The 14,048-nt window shown below is 38.6% G+C and overlaps 1 protein-coding gene across 5 annotated transcripts in view; it reads left to right on the top strand.

Moving 5' to 3' along the window:
- CTNND2 (catenin delta 2) overlaps positions 1-14,048 on the top strand; it is a 245,222-nt gene that overhangs the window by 65,279 nt on the left and 165,895 nt on the right. For 2 of the 5 annotated variants that reach the window (XM_083623766.1, XM_083623765.1), the window contains exon 4: positions 2,889-2,957. The exons of the other annotated variants lie outside the window; for them this stretch is intronic. In XM_083623766.1, coding sequence (XP_083479892.1) covers positions 2,889-2,957 — 69 coding nt within the window. The remainder of the gene's footprint in view (positions 1-2,888; positions 2,958-14,048) is intronic. 5 annotated transcript variants of the gene reach the window in all.

The raw sequence follows: 14,048 nt of genomic DNA, 5'->3' as shown, positions 1-14,048 counted from the left end.
AATTAACTGTGGAGATCTGCCTGGGGAGGAGATCAATAGTGAAGTTGTAGACGATGCTGACAAGTCAACTATTTCATTGTCCTCTATAATGATGGGCAAAAGCAGGGGCAGGGGCATTCTGTGTAATCGGCATCCTTTCTCCCTTTTTCTTGCGCACTATAGCATTCTGAAGAAGGTGTATCACTTTACATGAAAGAGATAGTGATTTATGGTGTAGTCACATATTCTCAAACTTAGGCAGGATTAGGCACAGACATTTGCGGTGTTAAATGAAGTTTTGATTCCATTTCCTCATTTTTAATCCATTAGTAATGATTGAGTGTAGTAAACCTGTCATCCATTAACCAAAGAAAATGCGCAATTCTGATTTACATGTATCGGTGAGAGAGCACATGCTAATGGAAAATCTCTGAGGTACTGTTTTCCCCGTTTGTTGTTGTATTTAAAACACACCCACCCACACCAAAAAAAAACTTCTCCATGGAAAATGCATTGATGAAATTGCTGATATTCTGTGCATCTTTCTGAGCCACTTACTAGTAATTAGAACTAAGAGAAACTGGTGTGAAACTTCAAAGCACTGTGTGTGGCGCTTTCCAAGCATAAATTGGCACAGGAAGCTTAAGGTATTCAAGCATAAATGGCAATGCAAAACAAACAAAAAACCCAATCCTTTGTAGGAAAGGCCACATTACCTTTCAGCAACCTGAAACAGACACATAAGGAGCTGGCTGCTTTTCAGTGGTTCCAGAGCCAAATTCAATTTACACGAGTCTGATGATTTAAATTTTAGTGGGTTGATATATGCAGATTGGCTGTGAGTGGAAGAGTAATGTGAGAAAGGAACTCGGTTCTTTCGAAGTCATGGCGAATCCTGAAGTTATCTGGTACGCAAGAGAGAGCAGTGCAGAGTTATCAAGATTTCAGGTGAGAGCCACTGGAGCCATTAAAAGTCCATCCTTCTGATGGTGCCAGATAATTTATCCCAGTGCCATTATATGCTATGTAGTTTTCCAGACCTTGAAGTGGATCTTTTTTTGAGTCGAGAACAATGGGTTAAAGGGAAAATATCAATGCAGGATATTTAAAATCAAAGTGACATATTCCCTTTCATTTCTTGAGTAATTTGAGAGAAATGTGTGATTACCGTATGTATGCTTGGTCATATATTGACTTGGTTTGGAAAATAAATATTGAGATTCAGTTTAATAGCTCTGTAGTAGTGACTAATGCAGGTAATCACCACATTCAAATCTCTCAGCTATCAGTCACATATCCTGGGAAATTTTGTATCACGAAAGTTCATTTAAAGGATTTTTGTACCACCCACACATACACTTGCTCACACACCCCACAGCAGCAGGATAAAATTAATATTCCTGTACCCATACATTTTTTGCCGCCAAGGGGTAAAACAGTTTAGAGGCTGTATTAAAAAAAAAGTTCCTAAAAATAATGTGGAACTACATGAAGTATGTAGTTTTACCCTTGCAGTCAGAGCCAGGACACTATTTGGTATAAAAGTGTTTTATTTCTAAGTGATACTAGGTTATGCTGCCATGTGGAGAAAGGTTTGTGGTGGGAAAGGGACCATAAAGTGTTTTATGGAACTTTCAAATTTTTTAAAAAATGCAATTCAATTAAAATTGAACATGATCATTGAAGCTAAACAACCCCAAGAAAAATGAGGCTTTCTCGATGTTTGCAGGAGACCTGACCCCTAAACTGCAGAATGTGGGTTTCAGTCAAGATGGGCCTCATCTGGTATCATTTTCACATAACCATGAATTATGGTATGCTGTACAGTACCAAGTGGATTTTGAGATCTCGCGTTTGGTTGATATAAAAAATGTTTGGTGGGATTTATTGGCTTTCCATTACATAAAAAAGGAAATGTACAGAATTATTTCTTATTTGACCTTGTTGGTTGTCTGAATATCCACCTTGTCTCTTTTCCGTTACCTGTTGTTTGACATTTAGTGAGATATTTTTACATCCCTTGGATACGGAAGAGCTTAGATCATGCTAGGAAAGCAAACGACAGCAGACTGATCTATAGGCTTCTTGGACATGTGTGCACATTGACCTCCAATACATGCAAGATTTTCTTTAATCACTGCAACATCTAAGGTAGTTCCGTGTGCATATTATTGGATCTGTCTGTGCAGACGTGTGCATGCGCATGTACACACACACACACGTGGTGGTGGTGGAATATATCCAACATTGCAGGGAAAGGGCAAGCTATGCTTGCTGGATTCTCTTTCCGCACATTAGACTTTGTTTAGTCCTTGGGATCGCAGTCTAGAGCTTTGTTCTGTTCTGTCAATTTAGAGGTTTGCCTAAAGTGACTTCTCCTCCAGCAAAGGACTGGTGCATTCAGTTTGTTGTGTTCAGGTTTTTACTCAATATTAAGTGTCTAGTTGCAGCTATTAAAACTGGACAGAAGACTTCTTTTCTATATATGTTGTACTTTTGAACATTATCTTCTTTCTGTCAAACTTACTGTCCAAACAATGATCTGACACTGAACAAACCACATTGATAAAATCATCACAAATGTTACCTTTATTTCTGCTTATGACAGGTTTGCTTCTAGTACCTGTACAGTTAAATTCACAGGCACTGCAAAAATGGAAAGGTGAATAGTGTCTTAAACGTGGAGGACTCATTTGAAACCATATACTGTATATGTATTTTTGCCCCAATAAGTTAAAACAATGCAAAGAAGCTCAACTGCCTTATTTGTTTAAAATATAACGACACTTGTTACAACTAATTTAAATTGCAACTCCTATATTAGAAGTGCACATTCTTCTCTTAATGACTGATTGAACCAGTGTATTTGTTTTTTTTCTGCTAACTTCCACAATTCTGTTCCTCTCCAGATCTTTCATGAACCCTTTTACCTGGATGAAGGTTGCCTCCAATAAGATTTCAAATACGCATTCAAATGTGTATGTACTTGAATGATTGATTCATTTCTAACACATTTTTAAGAGGTCAGGTTGCAATAGGATCCCACTTGCACAGTGCATCACATCCCAATTGACGTACGCATGTAGGCATACTTTTTTTTAACTACATATTAATTGACCCAACTGTACTGATATACTCCTTCCTCAAGTAGTTCAAAGCACGGTAAAAATACTTTAAAAATAATGCTAAGACCCAAAGGGTTGTATGCGGTGCACACAGTGAAACTTTTCAGGCTCCCTTTCATCACAGTAACTCCTTGCATGCACACACCAATTTTTATTTTTATTTCTTAAGATCAGGAACTTATCTGGGGTGGCAACTCTGAAGTATTAGGGGTTGGGTGCTGAAACACCTGATCTTTTCTTTCTGATTTTATACAAACAGAAAGGGGAAAAAAGCATTGGACAATGTAAGCTCTGCCAAGCTACGACCAAAAGCCTTGTTTAAGCAGTACAATTTTCACTTGTCTGCAGAAGCTTTAGTAATAATGTCCTGCCATTTATGTAGGACTGTTGTAATGTCAACAAGTATTCTGGTTTGTTTTAAAGTTTTCGTTTGTAAACCCTAGAGGTTTAAAACTGTGGATATAAATATATGCAGGATTTGGTAATTGAAGAACTTTTTTCTTCAAAGGGCATAATCATTTGGCACTATATGGAGCACTGATTTTTTTTTTAAGAATTCATTTGTGTATGCTTGCAAATTATTACAACATTTGTGCTTTTCACGCTGTGTATGTTGTATTCCAGGGTCCAGTATCATTTATCATGTTAAATTTTAAAATACGTGATACAAAAAATGTTTTTTTAAAAAAAGCTTCTGGAATGATTGGCAGTATTTCTTTATTTATTCAGTTGTATAAATGGCATGGCACTTCACAGAGGTAAAACACAGATAGTATAAGTTTGGATAAAAGGGAGGACAATCTGGGATTGAGGAGGAAAGAAATTCCGTTGCATACAATGTATTTGTATATGGAAATTCTATTTGATGAATATCTCCTAAGTCTGTCACGTACGAGAAGGACCTCCTATGGAAAGGATGGCTTGTGATCCATTGAGCCATTTACAAGGCCAAAATGACACAAAACTATCTGAGCTGGATTGCCTAAAGAAAAGGAAATGGAAAGAGAAAGGGTGGGGGAATGGATTTGTGAATCTGCAATCTAAAGCACATTTTACGATGGACTGCAAGTTGTGGCACTGAGGAGGTGGTAACCAAATACCACCTAGTAGGTGGACATAATAGTGCTACTCAGGGACACGCTAGACTTCATACTGATCACACCGTAAATGCTTCTGTGATAATTTATTTGTTTATTTTTGTAATAAACAGCAGCTACAGAAGAGCGAGCCAAGCTGGACTGTGGACATTTTCATCCTATGATATTTAGGTGTAGTCTTTACATTGGGACCTTGGTGGGGTCAAATGTTTAAAGTCCTCCCACACCACCGATACAAGTAGTGTCTACTTTTGTTCCTGGACTTCTTTGTTTGTGGAAAGTGACACACAAATGAAATAAAGAACTGTTTTCCTTTTAAAAACCTCACATAGGTTAAACTTTACTGAGGGCCTATCTGCAAGAAAATCTAGTTGCCCATCCAGCCAAGATCTAGTGCTGCAAATTTCAGCAAATTGATTCTTAGATGGGGGACTGTGAGATAAGAGTTTATTTGGTTTTTTGATTCTATCCTGGAACAGTCAGTGAGGCCTTTCTCAAGGCCAACAGGCTATACAGGTAAGCAGTGGTGTCATGAATGACTTAGTTGTTTACCCAAAAAGGTTTTAGAGCTTGCTAAACATACATTTAGATGTGGTCTCTGATTTTCAGTTCTGATTGAAATAAATAGGTAGAGGTGGGGCAGTTTTTTGCAAGTCACTTATCAGGTACACTTTTGTAGCTGCATCTCTGAAATATTTTACGACTAGATTGTTTCTTTTCCTCATACTGATTGCACTAGGATAGCGTATGTCACCTTGTTTTGGGATGTACTTTGATTGTAACAAAACTAATGACTTCATTAATTTCAACACAGCCACATGAAGGTCGAATTAATCTCATTTACTAAGAACTCTCGGTTCTTGTGGTTCAGCCTCAATTATGAATTTGTTTCAGATTTTAGATCATTTTTTTTAAAATGGGATGTGGGTTTGGTTTAGTTTTTTTAAATGGAATACTGAAATTGACCAAACAAAAAACAACCCTGAAGCATCTCTGCCTTCTTGCTTCTAGTCTGATTTGTAATGTAAAGATATACATAATTAGTTGTCTTGACAGAGTAATTCAATAAGACAGTGATATAATAAAACTGTTTCTTATTCAAAGAGAAAAAAATCAGTGATTGCTTAGACCTGTCAAACTGAAGAACAGATTAATATTACATGCTGTTGAACAGGGACAGATGATGGAGACAGGAGTTTGTATTCTACTATAACTCAATTTTTAGTGTGATATCTGGCTAGGATATAAACATATTCATATATTTCCAGGGCACCAACTGAAAGTAGTGGAATTTGTGTGTTAATTCCTAACTGGGAGTCATCAACCCAGTACCCACGGGCTTTCAATGATGCCCTCAGGCAGGGCTTTCATTTTCATCTTTTTTATAAAAAAACAAACCAATTATCTAATTGTCTTGGACTGGTTAAACACAAAGGAATGGTGGGAGGAACCAGCTGGGGAACAATCAAGGGGAAAAGGCTCAGAGCCCATGCAGTGGTGGTAGAACATCAGTGAGTGGCCACAGAGAGAAGAGGGAGAAGACTGAGAAGAGGAGGTGTCAGAAGCTGAAGGGTTAACAGGACTTAGTGCCTTGGGGGAGCCTGTGGCAGAGAGGGTCAAGAATCAGAAGCTGAAGCAGGCGAGTGGGATGAGGGACACCAAGAGGCAGAGATTAGTCAAGCTGGTGATGAACCATGGGTAACCTCCTCCTGCTGCAACAAGCTCCCCTCTGCCCTAGTCTCCCAGAACCAGAAGAGGCATGAAAAGAGAGGAGCAAAGACAGGCTGCATGCAGGCGCAGTCTCCAATTGCATAGAAGAAGCCCTGGAGAGGAGGAGACAGGGACCTTTCGTTTCCTGGAGTAAGACCTACAGGGCACGAACTGCTGTGCTCATGAAGCATGAAACACTGTCTAGTCCGTGAAGATTGTGCTTCGCTAATTAAGAGTCAATCCCATCTTTGGACTGTGCGATTTACTGACTGGCTGGCTCCGTGTGCCAGTTACGAAGCAAAATATGTAGGTTCCCTTCTAAGCAATTTCTGTTAAGCAATCCAGCCTGGCTGCTCCCACCCATCGGTGTAATTAGCCAATGAGTAAAGTCAGAGCCGTGATTGATACGTGAGTTGTTCACTAGGCAGTAGGAATCCCCAGGGTCCTAAAGAGCTGCCGTTTCCGCCTCCCCGTTTGCTGCTCTATTTGTTTTTGTTTTGCTGCCTGCTAGCCACATGGAGCAGTTGGCAGGCAGCTACTTAAGAAGCTTTTAAAAAATGTGTGTGTTGCGGTAGGGGAAGAAGCGCAGAAACCACTCACATGCCTGCTGGACACATTGAACAGTTGACAGGCAACCAACTGCTTGAGAAACACGGGAATCCTCCTGTTGCTGTTGTATTTGTTTTGCACATGGAGTAGGAGGCGCCTGAGGGAGGCTTCAGTTGTTTATGGGTGTGTAAGAAAGAGGAGATTGCAACCTTTTCATGTTTCTGTTGGGTGCCGGATAGCGGCGATTGCTCCAAAGTTGTTACGGGGGGGGGGGGCAAAATTCAGAGGCATCATAATTATTTTGGTGGTAATAATGCTCACATTTGCTTGCTTATTCCCAATCTGTCGATGAGGGGCAGTACAGAGGCATCATTGCAACACACACACACACACCACAGGGCTGGTAAGATCACAGGGCTGGTAGACAGCAGAGGTTGTTCTCAAGTTGTCTGGGGTGGGCAGAGTTCAGTGCAAAGAGAGAAACATTATTAATATCATCTCCTCAACATGCTCCTGATTTTAAGAAGCTGATAGATGACATTCAGCCTCAAAAGTCTACATGAGTCTGGGCCAAGTAGTGTTCAGCTACTACTTTGGTAAGGCTTTCTTAGTATTTTTGGGTGTATTTTCCTTGTATTTCTATTTTTTTCTACTCCATGAAGATGAAGATGATGACGATAATAACAACTTGCCAGCCATCATGAATTAATTTTTATCTTCGACTATGGTTTATGGCTGGCTGTAGCAATTCAGAATTGTTCTTGGATTCAGCTATCTTTCTTTCTTTAGCTAATCAACAGCAGCACGCCATCACCAGACAAGGTAGCAACCAAGGCTTAACAATCTCTGGGGGAAAAAGAAGATTTGTCAAACTACACACACACACACACACACACACACACACACACACAGATATGGACTAGATTGTTCCATATCTGATCCATTTTACATTTCTGTCTCATTTCTTTTTCTGTTCTTTTGGAGCCAGCAGCCATTTTGCATTAGGCTGCAAACCCAGGGTCAGACATTTTCTGGCTGGTGCCCTCAGCAGCTTCTCAAAGTTCCCAATGTACACCTAGCCTCCCAAAATTGGTGACCACTCTCCTGGATCCCTCATTTTAGCCTCATGCATGCATATATAGTAATCAGAGTTTAGGGTGTAGTAGAAAGTTGCAGGATCACATGCATCTTTCCCTTTCTTTTGCAGATTTCTCTGCCCTACTCTTGCGGGGCAGTTATATGTAATTGTCACCAAGCCACCTAAGTACGTCCATAAATTCACTTGAACCAATCTGATTAAAGTCAGCTTCTCATTTTCTCTTGGACTGGTGATGGCCAAATGTAATTTTGGTGCATTTTGATGCATTCAAAATTTGTTGGGTTTGTGAGGAGAAAGCTCACATGAATCCCCCCTCGCTATATATATATTTCAAAAGTATGCACATAGCAAGCTTAATATTGGGGAAAGCAGATTTATCGTAGCTTTTCCCCCTCTATGGGATATTACTTTCCTATCTATAAGAATTTTATTTTCTCCAGGAAGGGAGCATTCCACCATACAAGTAACTACCTGGATGTTGAGTATTACGACTGAAACAAAAATTGACTTCTCCAAACTAGATTTGAAATGGGGAGAAATTATGCACAAGAGGAAAGTGTATGCACCATCTTGGACTCTAAACTTGGCTAATTATATATTTGAATTTTTGGTTCATAATTTAAATTCCAAATAATTTTAGAGCCCTCGAAGTCAAACATAAGAATTGCTGGCAATATCAAATCACCATTCTAACAATCAGTGTTGTCCAATAGTTTTATTTATTTATTTAGTAGACAGATATTATTCTGGTCTCTACCTTGATGGTGAGCCAAACTGCTAAGTCATATAATCGTTTAGAATTCATTCTAATTTCTTCATCGCTGACACAAATTAGTGATGCTTTCCCTGATGAAGGGTAGCCTGAGATGAAATGCACTGAGTTTTAAAAATGTATTTACAACCGTCTTTGTAAACTACTTGATGCAGTTGCCGTTATGATGGTATGGCCCTTTTCAGCATATTATATGGTTTGCTTGTTAGCATAGCTATTCAGTTGTGCACAATGTGCTAGTCAAGAGCCATTGTTAGTACTGATTTATAATCCTGTAAATAGTACCACTAAAAAGTTATAATCGAACAGTTGCTGGTACCAGTAAACTCGACTCAGGTAGTGTTTAACCTGAATTTTTCAAATAATTAACCAGTTTGTAAAAACGGCCTTCTCAGTAAGTGAGAGGATTCACAAAAATAAATGATACCTGTTTTTCCTCTCATTGCAGTATTAGAAAGAAAGTAGGGTTTTGTTTTTGTTTTGTTTTTAAAAAAGGAAAGGCCATATAATGCAGGGTAGAACATTTTGTTAATTTTTAGCAAAGAAGACTGGTTTATTAGTTCACCGGTTTATTATGAGTACATGTGTCTAGCAGCAAATGATGCTATGCTTTATAATACCATTTATAATTAAATGTGTACTGAGTGACCATTCATGATATCTCACTCTTAAATTTGTGGGTGCCATTTGATTTAGGCGTTCTCTGAATTTTGTAGAAGCTTCATTTTGTACTTCTAGTAAGAATTATAACTACACCCACGTCCCACTAGTAGAATGCTCGTTGTCTGAAATTTCAGTTATCTGAAAACAAAGACTCATACCTGAACCTCACCACACAATTGGCTGATTCAAAAATCCAAACAGCCAGAATTTGTCCACTGCCTTACTTATTTGAGTTTTGCGGATCAGTGGCAGCCATTTTGGGCAGAAACCATGGAGGAGGGAAAGAGATCAGAGAAATCACAGATTAGAAGTGTTCCCATAGAAAATAATGGAAATCATCAGCTCCTTATGCAAACACTTGCCTAACAAACAATTTCCTGGGAATACATTGTTTTTGGAAAGCAGAACCTGTGTGTACTGTATCAGCTGTTGATAAAATAGCTGCTTTATTTTACTTTGCCTCATTGCTAATTTGGAGTATTTAGTTTGTATTTGGAATGATGGGACAGGCTAGAAATTTTAAATAACTAAACCTGTATTTGGGCTCACATTTCTTTCGTAACTACAGCAGAAGATGAATGTCTAACATATGTTTCAGTTTGCTATAGCTGCCTTTAATTCACAAGGAAAATAAGTCAAATAATTATTCTGCAAACAATCTTGTCTACTTTCCAAGATACTTAGTCTTCTTTGAACTGACTCAGCTTCTTTGTTCTAGTCCAACATAAATATTCTGAGTTATTTGCTGCAAGCTTGAAGATCTTACCACTCTGATCCATTCAACAAACAAACAAACGGCATAACTGAATAGCGATATGGTCAGAAATTGTTTTGTCTGATATGTTATTCTAATATCAGGGGAGAAGTATGCTGATTCTGCTTAATGTGACTTCACTTTACAGCTTTTTAAGAATGTTTTAAAGCACATAATAATTAATAATAATAATAATGTTATAAATATGATATTTAACATACTTTTTGCGTAAAATATTCATTTAAATAAGACAGTAGCCTTTTCTACATGACTTTTAAATATATATTTTTTAAAAAATATTGTTCTTGCTTTATATTATATTGGTCTCCAAATCTGTCTCATATGACTCCAGGCATATTCTTAATTGTGAATTTACTGTTCATCGCCTAGCAAAAAGTGCATTTTAGGAGGCAGTAATACCGGTCTTGATCTAAGGAACTGCATGCTGAGCCAGAATTTCAGCTCTCTCATTCTGATATAACATCAGCTTTTTCTGTCTGGTAATTTAATTCTGAAAGCTGGACAGCTTTAGGAACATTCTCAAACAACAATGGAAGGAACTTGTGGGAAGGGATGCAAGAAATCTCTTTTGCATGCCTGAAGGATCCTCTTTTATGTCAATAAATGCGGTTTACTTTGGAAATGTTCTGGGAGGGTAAAATATTTGTTGCTGTTTTGGATGTGAGCACTTCTGGACTTACATAGAAAAAGGTTGTTATCTGGATACATTGTAGCCACTTCTGTCATTGGTGTGGTTGGAAATCCACTTTATGCAAATATTTCCATCGTCCCAGCAGCATAGGTTATAAACAATCCATAATAATTTTAACTAGGTATCTGTTTTTTTCTGAAGCCACATTTACAGTGGCAATAACGAAATCCAAAAACATCATTCCAAAGGTGAGAGGCTTTTCTGTAGTCCCCCCCCCCATAAAACAAATCTTGCAAACGTGGTTTTAATAGTTACATGACAAAGAGCAACATTTTATACCATATTCTGTGCTTAATGTTCCGTATGAGCTTTCACGGAAAAGGATTAACTTAAATTCTTGAACTTTCAGTTATGAATGCACAGATAACTAGTTAGGAAAACTGCTGATAATGAATCACTCATGCACCTCTCAGGTGAAAAACAACATGTTTATAGAAGGCTGTTTGATCTTTGTCCTATTACACAGTTATAAACACCAGGTTCTTAATAAATAGTATCTTCCCCATGTTAAGAGAATTAAAATCAACAACTATTGAATGCTTTCCACTCGATAACACTGTCGGTGACTAGTTAAGCACCGAAAAATGGTATCTCAGATTGATTGCAGAAAAGCTGAAGATCAGGTCAATTCTTTTGCAATTTATGTGACCTATAAAGACAGCTCTTTCAAATGCTACTCAGTCAGGAATGCTATTTCAAAATAATTCAGATTGTATTCTCCATTAAAGAGATCGGGCTGTAAAACATATGAGTTCAAAGGATATAAACTGCCTGAGAGAGGGGTCTCCATTCTCCCATAAAATGGTGATGGAACCTATAGATATGTAATCTAGTTGGCTTTACACTTAGCTGATATTTTTGAAAGGAAAACATTAAATACACAGAAGACTTATTGATTTAAGTCAGCGTGGTAACAGTTTTTTGGGGGTAACCAGGACTTAAATTGGGTTACTTGTCTCAGGGAGAGTAAAGATGCTGACTGACGAATCTCTCAGGTGGGTGCATTTATTTACCTAGCTTAGCAGCTCTAGTAAGTAGTCTCGTTCCCTGCAAGTGTAAGTTGCCAGTCATGGGGATGGAACATTGGCAGCAATTCCTTTTGCGGTGTGTGAGCCAGAATAGTACAGACATCCTGAGCACAGTTGCTATATCCACACCTCAGTCTGTGAGAAAAATAAGCAATGATAGAAACATATTATTAAAAGATAGACTGCTTTCGTTTAAAAAAGTCTCAAAATAAAATACTAATACCTCAGAAGATTTACCAAATGGATTGGCTGTTGTTGTTAAGCTTTGGGTTCACTACCAGCATACAGTACAGTAGTACCTTGGGTTACATACGCTTCAGGTTACATACGCTTCAGGTTACAGACTCCGCTAACCCAGAAATAGTGCTTCAGGTTAAGAACTTTGCTTCAGGATGAGAACAGAAATCGTGCTCTGGCGGCGCGGCAGCAACAGGAGGCCCCATTAGCTAAAGTGGTGCTTCAGGTTAAGAACAGTTTCAGGTTAAGTACGGACCTCCGGAACGAATTAAGTACTTAACCCGAGGTACCACTGTATAGGGCATTATTCTCCAAGTACAGTCATACCTTGGGTTAAAGACGCTTCGGGTTAAATCTTTTAAGGTTGCGTCCCGCAGCGACCCAGAAGTAACAGAACGGGTTACTTCCAGGTTTCGCCGCATGCGCAGATGCTCAAAATGACGTCATGCGCAGAAGCGGCAAATTGTGACCCGCGCACGTGGATCCCGTTCGCAACCAGAAGTATCACTGTACACAAAAATAGGGAGGAAACAGCCCAATGAGGACTGAGCATGGCCATGAAATACTAACCAACTGAGACAAAAAACAACCACAACCACCCAACAACCCTGGAAACTAGGGCCAAGGGGGTGGGAAAGAGAATTTCAGCTGACTGGCTGGTAAAACCCTGTACCTATTCTGCCTAGGAACAAACATGCCAGGCAGATCAACCATTTCTCCCTTTCTTAACTGGCAATATGAGGCTGAGATGTTGTGGTTTTCCTAGTGTCTCTGCTTGTTAGTGTATGGCTGAGCCAGGATTTGAAACCTTGACTCTCAGATTAAAGAACCCCAAGGAGGATGTTCAGATCACACCTTTAACCGATGAAACGATCTTCTGGAGAAAAGAAGTGGTTTTTCCTTTAATCTGGCTTTTCCCTCACATGTAGACAGAACGCAAGAGGCCTCAAGTTAAACCTTCAGAATAAACTCTTAGAGGACATTTCACTCATGCAAAATAATAATAATAATAATAATAATAATAATAATAATAATAATAATGATGATGATGATGATGATGATGTATTATTTATACCCTGCCCATCTGTCTGGGTCCCCCCCCCCCCAGCCACTCTGGGCGGCTTCCAACAAAACACTAAAATACAATAACCTATTAAACATTAAAAGCTTCCCTAAACAGGGCTGCCTTTAGATGTCTTCTAAATGTCAGGTAGTTATTTTTCTCTTTGACATCTGGTGGGAGGGCGTTCCACAGGGCGGGCACCACTACCGAGAAGGCCCTTGGATAACATTGTTGGGTAATTGCATGAGAGGGTTATCAATTTAATGTCTTCTTCAAGTTATCAAGTGATAACTGGGAATGATGTTGGACTTTCCTCCTTGCAAATTGGAAGGGGAAGTGCAAGTAACTACCATGGTCTGTTCTAATTTTTAAATTTCTAAAGTAGAGTTTTTGCATCTCCCTCCATGGTGAGATATGCAATCTCCTAATCTGCGGACGGTGATATGACATGTTCTACGCATCATTGGTTCCTCACAAGGTTTTTAAAAGGTGACACCTCTGCTTGCTACCTATGTTTTTTTTCTTTTTTCCTGTCCTGTTTACCCACAGTTTCATTCCTGCCAAATTATGCTGTGTGTTGAGTCTGTTTACTAGCTCAGTTCTCATTTAATTCTGTCTAGAGCTCAAGAAAAGCATATTGGAGTTCCATAAGCAATATCTTTGTTTAAATGAAATCATAGCTGACACAGAAAGATGGTGCCTAGAGCTAAAGGGACAAGACTGATAAGAGTTGAGAGTTGTAAGTCTTGGTATTAAGTGAGAAAATTTAATACTTGGTTGCTTTACATGATCAAAGTACTGTGTTAACACCAATTCCATATTTCAGAGGACAACTTTGTAAGATAACTAAATGATAACACAAGCGTGGGTGGTTTTTTCGGGGGGGGGATTAACTTCTGCTCAGTTCAGTGTTGGATATGTATGCATAATTCAGTACCACCTGTATATTTATAAAATGTCCACAGCAGTCTGTTGTAATCATAAATCCCCAAGTTACTGGGTAATCTTTTGGTTAAATGGGACTGGGTGTAGAGGTTAAAAAAGTATGACTACTCCTACGAGTAGGGTTTCTTTTTTTCTTTTTTTGTTCCAGGCAAAGACGTACTTTAATTTTTAAAAAGCAATTATAAAGTCCATTGATTTCAGTGGACAATAAAACACTATTTTTATTGGTATTTAGTGCCAATTGGTATTAAAATATACCAATATAAACTTTACTAGATAGTATTTCGTTTTCATTGGTTTTCTTTTTTAGCAGAT

Source organism: Podarcis filfolensis (genome assembly GCF_964270895.1).
Source record: "Podarcis filfolensis genome assembly, chromosome: 7".
Taxonomy (NCBI): domain Eukaryota; kingdom Metazoa; phylum Chordata; class Lepidosauria; order Squamata; family Lacertidae; genus Podarcis; species Podarcis filfolensis.
Note: the sequence above shows the minus strand (reverse complement) of the source record. Positions and strands in the feature narration are given on the sequence as shown.